The sequence below is a fragment of the Sinocyclocheilus grahami genome, unplaced genomic scaffold, assembly GCF_001515645.1.
Source record: "Sinocyclocheilus grahami isolate Dianchi unplaced genomic scaffold, SAMN03320097.WGS_v1.1 scaffold340.1, whole genome shotgun sequence".
Classification (NCBI taxonomy): domain Eukaryota; kingdom Metazoa; phylum Chordata; class Actinopteri; order Cypriniformes; family Cyprinidae; genus Sinocyclocheilus; species Sinocyclocheilus grahami.
In genome coordinates this window covers 12232-24840 of record NW_015505519.1, presented here as the reverse complement: position 1 = coordinate 24840, position 12609 = coordinate 12232, and the positions used below count along the sequence as shown (strand labels likewise).

Genomic DNA, 12609 nt, shown 5'->3' with positions numbered 1-12609 from the left:
TTAATTATTTCTGTGGTAATCAACATTATGCTACATTTTCGGTCGATTAAGCTTAGCGTATATTGTACCCTGAATATTCCTTTAAGTATGAGCAATAGTAATCGTGATGCTTCCTTTTGCAAGCACCACTAATTAGCTAAACTGTGTAAAACATGCTCCTTATAGAGACTACAAGATGAGATAAATCTTCATTCATTTTCACGGTCACAGCATTTCTATTTTCTATATTCCACAAACTGTTAGCAGGCTTGCGAGTGCACTGCAAACACACATTGGCTCTAGTCTTCCTCTGTGAATAGAGCCGGGAGTTGAGTATGTGGGTGCGAATGTGTGTCTAGCAGCCATGTCTACAAGGACTGAATCTCAGTCTGGGACGAGGTGAGAAGTCAGACGTCGGAGCCAGATACGCTCTCCTCACACCAATCAATATGTTAGAACTGGAGGTTTCAGTGGCTTCGGCCCACTCGTCGGCCTGCTGGCCTCATTAGAGGAGTCGCGCATGACTGGAGGGTGACAGGGAGAGAGTTTTTCCGTGTCGTACCCGCCAACAACTTGAGACTTGCGAAGGCAATAAAACGATGCTGCGCTTGTCGGCGCATCAGCGAATAATTTCATTTTCAAGCCAGCTGGATGTGGTTCCAATATGCCCAGGATATCACTGCTCATATCCCAGCCGCTGCGCCGCTGACGCTAACAAAAAGATGAACGCAAGTCGTCATGTTAAAACTAGATTTTTACATTTGAGGATATTGGGAAAAGAGCTTGCTAGTGCAAAACTTGAAGTCATAACTTTAGTCGTCAAAAAAAACCTACACCAGGTCGCTATGATATTTTAGTGCTGAATCATGTTAAGGGCCCCCAGGGGCCCCCAAAACAGGACATTTCTACATTGCCTCAAATGAAAAGAGCTTTTAGAAGGTCTGGTCTCGAGATCTGAGCCTTCTGTCCTCTTTGCAATAAGTTTTTTTATTTTATTTAAATTTTTTGGCCCAACCAGGCAAACCATGAAGGGGACAAAAATAGGCGAAAATATGGCATTAAAGCATATAATTTCTAATTTATATTTTTGTTTTAATATTTTTAGTTTTATTTTTGCATTTAAACTTATTAAAATTTAAACATTTAAAAAACTGTTATTTCAATTGGTTTAAAATATAATACATTTAATATAATATAATGCAGTATTTATTTTTGGCCCACGACCCTCAAGTACAATAAGTTTGCCTCTTTGTCTTAAACTTTGCGCACATCTGGTCTAACAGTTGAAAACTCAACATGAAATGAAAATTTACCTTATTTTCTAAATGTTTTCTTATTGTGCATTGTTTTAATCTCATTGTTTAACATTTCTCTTGACCACATATTTATGTCAAAATTTTATAGCACAATCTTCCAATGAAACGACAGACTTCTCTCTGGTGGCGCAAACAAAATAAAATAAAACCTAAATAGTAGTAATACATATGAATAAAAAAAGACAAAAGCACACAACAAAATTGCTAAAAATTGGCCATAAACTCACATTTAGACCTGCTAAATACAAAACTGAACTGAAACTACACCTTTTACTCAAACAATTTTAAAAGTTTCACTTTTACAAAGAAAAATTACACATTGAATTAAATGTGACATTTTGAAGTACAAAGACTGAAACTGTATTTTCTTGTAAAAAAAATACCTTACTATTCTTCACTCAAACAAAACTAAAAAAAAAAACTTTAATAGTGTTTTTTTTATTCGCTTAAACTCCACCCCTTTCTTACAATCAACCTCAAGCTTTTATTCAGATATTCCTCCATCTATTCAAAAACTGATGAAAAAACAAATCTCAGTTTATATTACTTTATTTCCTTGGATTGTAAGTCACGGTATGTAAGAATAGATTTGTCGCTACTTCTATTTCATTGTGATTCTCAGCAAGCACCACTAAATATAATGTGAACAGATACAAGCAGTGCGTGGAGGTCTGGTGCTCCACTCTGATGCATGTAGTGCACTAGAGAGTGCTGATGGGTGAGGCTGAGGACGTCTCTGCAGTGGCTGTAATCGCTTCTCCAATCAGCTCTACAGATCCTGCCACTGCAGTAAGACTTGCTCTGACACATTTAGAGCTCTGAGAAAGAAAGAGGTCTCGGTTGCCTGCCGAACACTCAATACACATATACAAGTAAATAAAACAACAAAGTTTATGATGATGAAAGCAGACAAATTATGTAATGAAGCTGAAAATTACAAAAGGGGTAACGTGCTGCAAGCAATAATCACCTGACCAAATAAGTGTGTTTTTAAATTGGCAAAATACAGCTGGTAAAATAAACTACATCTGAGTGAGTTGAATCCATTTGTATTGTATAATTATTTTTAGTGGAAAAAATAACTGAATTTGAGACTCAAAGTAGCCATTTTTCCAGCCTTGACCCCACAGGTACAGATGCCATAAATCTATTTAAATTAAAACCACAAAAAAAGACATTTGTGTAACATTTGGATGCATAAAAGACACACACACACACACACCTGAGGTGTGTGAAACAATGTCTCCTGCGATCTGCAATAAAAAAAAGTATGCAAACTAATTTGGCACAAATCACTTGTTCACAGCAAAAAATAGCATTTCTAATATAAAAATTGACAGCAAGCCAAGTACCACACTCCCACTCTGGAGAAGAGAGCCAGTTGACATGAGAGAAAAAAAGTAAGTTAATTTCCATATAAATAATTGAAATACACAATATTGTAACTCGTTACATTTCCCCAAAAGTGATCAGCAATGACAGATTAAAATGTAATTAAAATAAATATATTTTTTTAAAGTGCTCCACTCTGATGCATGTAGTGCACTAGAGAGTGCTGATGGGTGAGGCTGAGGACGTCTCTGCAAAGACACACACACACACACACACCTGAGGTGTGTGAAACAATGTCTCCTGCGATCTGCAATAAAAAAAAGTATGCAAACTAATTTGGCACAAATCACTTGTTCACAGCAAAAAATAGCATTTCTAATATAAAAATTGACAGCAAGCCAAGTACCACACTCCCACTCTGGAGAAGAGAGCCAGTTGACATGAGAGAAAAAAAGTAAGTTAATTTCCATATAAATAATTGAAATACACAATATTGTAACTCGTTACATTTCCCCAAAAGTGATCAGCAATGACAGATTAAAATGTAATTAAAATAAATATATTTTTTTAATAAATAAAAATAAAATGAGTAATATGAATATAATGATAAATAAAATATAGATTAAAATTAAATAAAAATAATACAATTAAAAATAATAATAATTGTGAACAGGAATGTTGTCATAATAAAAGACATGGACTAACATGAAACATTAATTTCAATAGAAATGGTGCTTGTCAATATAAAGCTTACTACCATATTGCTAAGATGCTGTTGTGATGTTTCTATGTGGTTGCTATGGTGTTCTGTTCTTGGCTCTCTGATATTCTCATCTCTAGTGATGCAAAAACCACAAGATCGAATGCTTAGCAATGTAATAGCATACCTCTTCTCAATACACCTCATGATTTGATGCATTAATAACATGCATTTCTTAAACGGTGCTGGAAGAGTTCCCTTTCGATACTACACTCGTACTGCATCTTGCTAGACGCATATGGGAAAAAGTCTTTTTTCTCCTGAACTGAAGACTTTTTTCATTCACGCAGTGAAACTGCACGGCCATTGGTTCGAGCAGTGTATTAAAAACGAACCAATGGCTAGGCAGCGGAGCTGCACGAGCCTATGGCGACGAAGCCCGCCAAAGCCTGCCAAAGCCCGCCAGAATGGGCAGGGCATCTGGCTATATAAGCGGACGTTCGCCACAGGATTCTCAGATTTCTTCTCCTTCAGCGACGACTCTACGTCTCTACGCTGATCCGAAGCCACTCGCCGTTGACACGCATTTGCAGCTGGAATCGGGACCTCTCAGCACGGCTGACCTGCTTCTCCGCCGCTTCAGCGACGCAGCAGTTCCGGTCCATTTTCCCTGCCACCATCCGGCAATACTAAAAGAGCTACTAAAAGAGCTTGGCGTTGTTGCAAATGCCATGGTTAATACTGCGGTTTGTGCGGGTCTCCCCTGCACGCCAATGATGGCCACATGGAGTGCGTTTCCTGCTTGGGGAAATCCCATGCGGAAGCTACGCTCACGGGAGCTATTTGTTCCCATTGTGAGAACTTCAGTCTCGCCTCTCTCCACTCACGGATCGCTTTCTTTTCAGAGAGCGACTCCGCCCCTCGCGCTCTCCCGTTTTCTTCCACCCAGAGACCTGTGAGGAAAAAACATTGGGGCAGAGGACTAGAGCGACCGGTTGCAAATAAGTCCACATCGGCCCAGATCCCGCGTGCCTTGTTCTCACCCCAGAGAGAGTATTCTCCCATCCTTTTCTCCCAGTCTGATCAGCGTCCCTCTGCTGGTGCGAACGACCTGATCTCATTTGGGGGAAGTGAGGACGAGCTGCTTGATGACAGCATGTCATTGGCAGCATCGGATGCAGAGGAGCTGTTAGGCTCGGTGACTGACCCCACCCCTTCACCATCTTCCGCGCCCAGCACCACCAAAGATGGGATGGATGCCAAGCTTCTCCGTATCCTCTCCAAAGCGGTTGAAGAGCTGGGTTTAGAGTGGTCTCCGCCAGAGGAGCCCTCCCTCGGCCGTCTGGATGAGTGGTTCCCGGAGTTCCATGACGAGCTCACCAGATCGTGGCGCGCTCCTTTCTCTGCCCGCCTCTGTACTGCTTCTTCATCTGCCCTCACTTCCATCGACGGCACTGTAGAAAAAGGTACGATAAGCCACCTCCCCTAGATGAACCTCTGCCCGCCCACAGCCATCGGCTGGAGAGCAATGGCCACTCACCCGTCCAAGCCGTGTAGGACCACTTCAGCTCTCGCTGTATGCGCCTACACTTCAGCTGGAGAGGCGGCTTCGGCGCTACATTCAATGGCGGTCCTCCAGGTCTTTCAGGCCAAGATCCTTGCATCCTCCGATGAGTCTGGCCTGGAACCCACGACCCTCAGGGAGCTGAGGAGCTCAACCGACCTGGCTCTGCGCGCCACCAAGACAACCGCTAAGGCGATCGGGAGATCGATGGCCAGCCTTGTGGTGCTCGAGCACCATTTGTGGCTGAAGCTAACAGAGATCAAGGACGCGGTTAAGGTCCCCTTCCTCGATGCTCCAGTCTTTCCCAAAGGTCTCTTCGGCCCGGCGGTCGAAGGATTCGCCGAGCGCTTCACGGAGGCACAGAAATCGTCCCAAACTATGTGACATTTCCTGCCTAAGCGCTACAGCTCTGCTGCTGCCTCTGCTCGCCCTAAGTCTGAGCCGACTCAGCACCCCATGAAGCCAGCACCTGCCGCCCCCGCCTGTTCAGCCCGCTAAGGTGCAGCAGCCGCGGGGACGCTCTCGCTCGGCCAAACGCTACCCACTTCCTAAGCGCCAGGGACCCCGACCCAAGATTGCGTTGGACCCGGCGCCTCAGGCGTCATCCTGATCTGTGAGACAGGAAGAGGACGGGGTTAGGTCTTGTTATGGATGGACCGCCCCTCAAGCAGCCTCTCTTAGACTTCTTGACACCCCGTTCAACTCCGGGTGCAGAGGGAAATGTGTTTTTTGCAAACAACGGGTCCGTTTATGCACCCAAGCATTCAGCCGCTGTAATAGCAGGAAAAATAAAACACAAACATTTTCAAAAAGAGAGCAAACTTCCTCTTCCATTACTCACAAGCGCTCAGAGATGATGAATCTGCTGGCAAAAGGAGCCGTGGAAATTGTTCCTCCAGCCCAGAGCGAGTCAGGCTTCTACAGCAGTTCCCCAAAAAAGATGGTGGCCTCCGGCCCATCCTCGATCTCAGACACTGAATCACGCTCTCATGAAAAGGTCGTTCAGGATGATTACACTGAAACAGATCCTTGCGCAAATTCTTAAAAAAAAACTTTAGTGCTGGTTGAAACCACGGGTTCCATCCCACGCGTGGCGTCATGGACGCCTGCAGATCAGGTGAGTCAGGCCTGTGTAAGGGAACAAAAACGCAAGGTTCTCCTGGTGGCCCCTCTTCGGATGAACTAGCTGTGGCTATCAGAGCTAACTCAGCTGTTGATACCGGCCCCTTAGCCTGTTCCGCTGAGACAGGATCTCCTCTCTCAAGCGAACGGGACAATATGGCATCCTCGGCCTGACCTATGGGCCCTGCACCTCTGATTCCAGGCACGGTTTCCATCCCATGCATGGCATCACGGACACCTGCAGATCAGGGTGAGTCAGGCCTGTGTAACAGCCCTGGCCCCCTAGAAGAACTCCCGCTGGATGGAACAGGGCGTCGCCACGGGGATGGTTTGCAGAAGGACAGTTGTCACGACAGACACCTCCAACTCAGGTTGGGGGGCGCTATGCGAGGGCATACCGCCTTTCGGCCATTGGTCGAAGGCGGAAAAAAGCTTCTACATCAACTGTCTGGAAATGCTAGCAGTATGTCGAGCCTGTCAGTTCATCCTGCCAGTCCTAAAAGGACACCATGTGCTAATTTGATTGGACAACATGTCTGTGGTGACTACATAAATCGCCAGGGAGGCCTCTCCTCGAAGCGTCTCTTCACTCTGGTACAGCGCTTCCTGGAATGGGCTCAACTCAACCTACGCTCGCTGAGAGCAGCGCATAAACCAAGCAAATTGAACCAAGGAGCGGACAATGCTATCAAGGAGCAATGTCCCCTCAGGAGAGTGGACACTCCATCTGCAGACGGTTCTGGAGAGATCTTCTGGGAGATCTTCGGTGAGGCCGAGGTGGACCACTTCGCCTCAGAAGACAACTCTCACTGCCCAATTTATTTCTCAAAGACCAGGGACGTGTTGGCTCACGATTGGCCCAACCTCCTTCTTTATGCTTTTCCCCCCGATCGCTCTGATCCCACAGGTAATCAGGCGATTAAGGGAACAAAAACACAAGGTTCTCCTGGTGGCCCTCCTTTGGATGAACCAGCTCAGCTCAGCTGTTGATACTGGCCTCTTGGCCTGTTCCGCTGAGACAGGATCTCCTCTCTCAAGCGAACGGGACAATATGGCATCCTCGCCCCGACCTATGGGCCCTGCACCTCTGGCTGCTCGACGGGAGCCTTCGAGCCTCCCAGAGCGATATAGGTGGTCAGAACAACTCTTTGTCAGCTTCGGTAACTGCACCAAAGGGTTTCCGGTAGGTGGTCAGAACAACTCTTTGTCAGCTTCGGTAACTGCACCAAAGGGTTTCCGGTAACGAAGTAAAGACTCTCTAGATGGATAGTAGACTCCATCTCTCTAGTGTACTCTTCTTTGGGCCTTCAATGCCCCATTGGAGTACGGGCCCACTCGACTAGAGGCATCGCCTCGTCTTGGGCATGGTCCAGTGGTGTGTCCATAGCGGATATTTGTGAGGCAGCCGGCTGGGCCTCACCGTCCCCATTCACAAGGTTTTTTAACCTGGAAGTCCCGGCCTTGCTGGCCAGGGTCCTTTCCGCTTGAAGTGACATGCGCTGCGTAAACCGATCTGGCAGAGAGCCCTTGGTCGTATCACGCTCAATCTCTCTGGCATTAGTTCACCTGTTAGCTCTCGACCCCTGGCTGTCGAAGTTACAGGAGTACTCTGGAATGATTAACCAGGCAGAGTGTGACCTCAGGAAGCTCAGCCCGTCTTAGCCTTGGGTTGTTGTTAACTTCTCTATGGGCATTGGTTGCTTATGGAAGTTTGATACTTTCAGTCGTTCCAATATATTAGCATGGCGTGACTGTACTGTGTTCCCATATGCGTCTAGCAAGACGCAGTACGAGTGTAGTACTGAAAGGGAATGTATTCGGTTACTAATGTAACCTCGGTTCCCTGAGATACGGGAACGAGTACTGCCTTGCTAGCCGTGCTATGTAGCTGCACAACTCAGTTGTCGCTTCAGTCGAAGTAACCTGAGAATCCTGGGGTGAACACCCACTTATATAACCAGATGCCCTGCCCATTCTTGCCGGCTTTGGCGGGCTTCGTCGCCATAGGCTCGTGCAGCTCCGCTGCCTAGCCATTGGTTCGTTTTTAATACACTGCACGAACCAATGGCCATGCAGTTTCACTGCGTGAAAGAAAAAAGGCTTCAGTTCAGGAGAAAAAAGGCTTTTTCCCATATGTGTCTAGCAAGACGCAGTACTTGTTCCCGTATCTCAGGGAACCGAGGTTACGTTAGTAACCAAGTACGTTATGCTCTGTCATGAGAAAAAAACGTTAGCATTGCTTGCTGAGGTCCCTTGGGGTTTTAAGTGGATTTTGAATAGGAACTTGCATACGGTCTCAAACAGAGAATCTGAAATGCTTCCACCACTGTGTCATTTTTCAGTCTGTTTTCTTTTTTCCATCTGTAATATTCTTTTTCACTACTCTAGACAAAGACAAGTAGACCATGGCAAAATAATTAGCTATAAAACAAAGTCCAGACACCAGGAGGTGACTGAATGGAGCTAATGACTATACTGAAGCAAGGCTGAACTGCTGGCTTTTGTCATAATCTTGTGATTAAAGCTGAAAATGATCATTATAGGCATCTAGAGAATTTCTGATTGGTGAGTGTATCACATGACCCGCAGTTTAAAAGCAAATCAACTGAATTGTAAGTTACAATGTGTCTTTGATTATAGCCACCACAAACCTGAAATCATATGAGATAGATTAAATAATGTAATATCAGCAATACAAATTGCGGTGGTACACATTGTACTAGTCGTAGAAATGATTACTGACTAGGATAAATCCCAAATTGCATATTATTCATCCAATATTATATGCAAGATTGGGTTTACTGCATACCCTTTGAAAGTCCAATGACAATAGTCAGAAGTACGTGTTTGGTATACTAACTCCATTGGCTTTTCAAAAAAGTGGATGTTCAATTAATGCACTGATCATTTTTGAAAATAACTTGCACAATTCATTCACCATGGCCATATCATGTACAAAACCCAATCCTCTACTTCCATCTGAAATAACTGAGACCTTCATGAATGAAAAAGCAGTTCTAAATGAGTTTGGTAAAACAACTTTTGGTTTCAGGGTCATACTTTTTTTTTTAGAATAAATCAAATCATGCACTGCTGTAAATAGTTGAAAAGCTGAATATGATTTTGTATTGTTTTTGGGCCTGATTTGATTACAGAAAACTGTGTGTGGTTGCTGTCTGTACAGTATAAATGCAATAGTAACAAAGTCAGCAGACATGAGGGTTCAGCATATGAAAAATGCACAGAGGGGAACCCAAGGATACATCTGCAATATCTGGTAATATTAAAGTGAGGATGAGCGGTGGATTTTCAACTACTGTTGTATTTGACTGATGCTTTTATCCGTTAAAAGAGTGTCTTTGGGGTTTGCAGTTTATTAAATCATGTATTCCCTATATTGACTTGTTTGTCTGGCTTACTGTGGGTTTACATGTAGTCTTTTGCTACTGTTAAGATGAACTGTGCAATTTCTCTGCCACAGGCTTCAACAAACAGAAATGCAAAAAATAATGTGAGGTTTTCTGAACAATCCTCCCACCTGCCATTGGTCACATAAACACATAGCACCGACACGGATTTAAATAATCGGTCAGTGTTGCTGTGTTGGTCAGGGCAGGATGCTCAACCAATTGGAGGTTTGCTTGTTACCCTTGCTTAAAAGTACACTACCGTTCAAAAGTTTGGGCTCGGTAAGATTTTGTATTGTTTTTGATGTCTCTTACACTCACCAAGGCTGCATTTGATTGAAATAATATTACAAAATTTAAAACAACTTGTTTATACTTTGATATATTTTAAAATGTAATTTTGTCATTTATAACTACATATAATAATTAAGCAGAATTTTCAGCAGCTCATTTAGAAACCTCCTTTAGTAATCATTTAGAAATCGTTCTAATATGCTGATTTGTATTATTATCAGTGTTGAAAAAAATTGTGCTCCTTAATATTTTTGTGCAAAAGGAAATGTTTTGTAACATTATAAAAGTCACTTTAAAAAAGTGACAAATACTGTCACTTTTGATAAATATAATGTATTTGCTGAATAAAGCATGAATTTATTATTATTATTTTTTAAAATATATATACTAGCCCCAAAACTTTTGAATAGTAGTGTATTTATTTTCTGTACTTTGAAGAAGTATGCAAACTGTGATTCTGGGGGCCCAATTGTGCCATTCAATAATAATTTGCAATATTCATAAAAAGTTGAGAAAAATCAACAAGAAAATGCCTAAATGTGGATGTATATATAAAATGAATGAACGATGACATAACTGAATTGTGATGATAAATTAAGATGATATACAGTATATTGATAAAATCATATTGAAAGCAAAGTGTTGCCTCTGGATTCAATCAATTAAAAAAAAACATAGACAATAAAAAAGTACTAAAACTGAAAATGCAATTATTAAGCACACATTAAAATACAAATCCAATTTTATCTAATTTTGACATTTTTGCTTTGTGCTTTTTGTAGAGCTGTATTTAATTATTCACATGAATAAAATGAATTGCTCTCAACTAATTAACCGATTTCACAGCACCAATCAGACCCCCACAGGATGGTCTCAACATAAGAACTGTTTGCAGTGTTAGTACAGTAGTTGCATGAATGTGTTTCTGACCTGCTCTAGAAGGTCCTCCACCTTCCTCTGCCAGCTCTCTCTGGCAGAGCACATCTCCTGATCTTTATTCTGTGCCAGCTGCGTGAGCGCTGACCTTTTATTCTCCTCATGCTCTTCACGCAGCTCCTCACGCAGTTTCTTACACTCTTGCCTGTGGACACACACACAAAGACACAAAATAATGATCGTACTGTTTTGTGCTTATACATAAACTACATTTTTGCCGAGACCTTTTGACACAAATCCGATAAAAACAAGACACAATTGGTTTCTGCAGTTGCACACATTTAAATATTAAAATACATGAATACTGGGTCAGTGGTCCGTTGATCATTAATGGCTGCTAAATGAGCCGCAGATATTTTAATGCACCTGCATTTCTCTGCTCCACAGCAGTGGAGGTCACAGAAGAGGTTAACTGACACATTATGAGGTGTAATTGCAGGACGTCATGAGAGTGCGGCGCAGGGCTTAAATTCATGATTATAAAGTCTTGCATGAATGTGTTTCTGACCTGCTCTAGAAGGTCCTCCACCTTCCTCTGCCAGCTCTCTCTGGCAGAGCACATCTCCTGATCTTTATTCTGTGCCAGCTGCGTGAGCGCTGACCTTTTATTCTCCTCATGCTCTTCACGCAGCTCCTCACGCAGTTTCTTACACTCTTGCCTGTGGACAACACAAAGACACAAAATAATGATCGTACTGTTTTGTGCTTATACATAAACTACATTTTTGCCGAGACCTTTTGACACAAATCCGATAAAAACAAGACACAATTGGTTTCTGCAGCTGCACACATATAAATATTAAAATACATGAATACTGGGTCAGTGGTCCGTTGATCATTAATGGCTGCTAAATGAGCCGCAGATATTTTAATGCACCTGCATTTCTCTGCTCCACAGCAGTGGAGGTCACAGAAGAGGTTAACTGACACATTATGAGGTGTAATTGCAGGACGTCATGAGAGTGCGGCGCAGGGCTTAAATTCATGATTATAAAGTCTGTGCTGCAGACTGTTCTAAAAGTGCCCAAATAGCTGTCAGTGCGGAGTACCTCACACACTTGGACACACTGCGAAACCTTTTAAAGGTGTGAAATTCGTCTTAATTGCTGCTTAAGAGGAAATGGAAGCTGTAATGAGAGTTGTGTACCTTGAAAGCCGCCGGATTTAAAAAAATAAATAAAAATACACATGCTGATCTATCTGTTCGTTTATGATGGCAAAAATCTCTAATTGATAATACACTGCAGAAGAGCATTTATTTACTAATTTATTTACTATATAAATACTACTATACTATCTTATCCCTTATCTCTCTCACACACACACACACATACATATATATATATATATATATATATATATATACTGTATATACAGTATATATATATATATATATATATATATATATATATGTGTGTGTGTGTGTGTGTGAGAGAGATAAGGGATGTTTTAATGCACCTGCATTTCTCTGCTCCACAGCAGTGGAGGTCACAGAAGAGGTTAACTGACACATTATGAGGTGTAATTGCAGGACGTCATGAGAGTGCGGCGCAGGGCTTAAATTCATGATTATAAAGTCTGTGCTGCAGACTGTTCTAAAAGTGCCCAAATAGCTGTCAGTGCGGAGTACCTCACACACTTGGACACACTGCGAAACCTTTTAAAGGTGTGAAATTCGTCTTAATTGCTGCTTAAGAGGAAATGGAAGCTGTAATGAGAGTTGTGCACCTTGAAAGCCGCCGGATTTAAAAAAATAAATAAAAATACACATGCTGATCTATCTGTTCGTTTATGATGGCAAAAATCTCTAATTGATAATACACTGCAGAAGAGCATTTATTTACTAATTTATTTACTATATAAATACTACTATACTATCCCTTATCTCTCTCACACACACACACACACACACACACACATACATATATATATATATATATATATATATATATACTGTAT

General features: G+C 42.3%; 1 protein-coding gene across 1 annotated transcript in view; it reads right to left on the bottom strand.

Annotated features, from left to right (window-relative positions):
- LOC107603086 (protein FAM184A-like) overlaps positions 1-12609 on the bottom strand; it is an 83633-nt gene that overhangs the window by 64945 nt on the left and 6079 nt on the right. The window contains exon 4 of the mRNA XM_016295786.1: positions 11159-11309. Coding sequence (XP_016151272.1) covers positions 11159-11309 — 151 coding nt within the window. The remainder of the gene's footprint in view (positions 1-11158; positions 11310-12609) is intronic.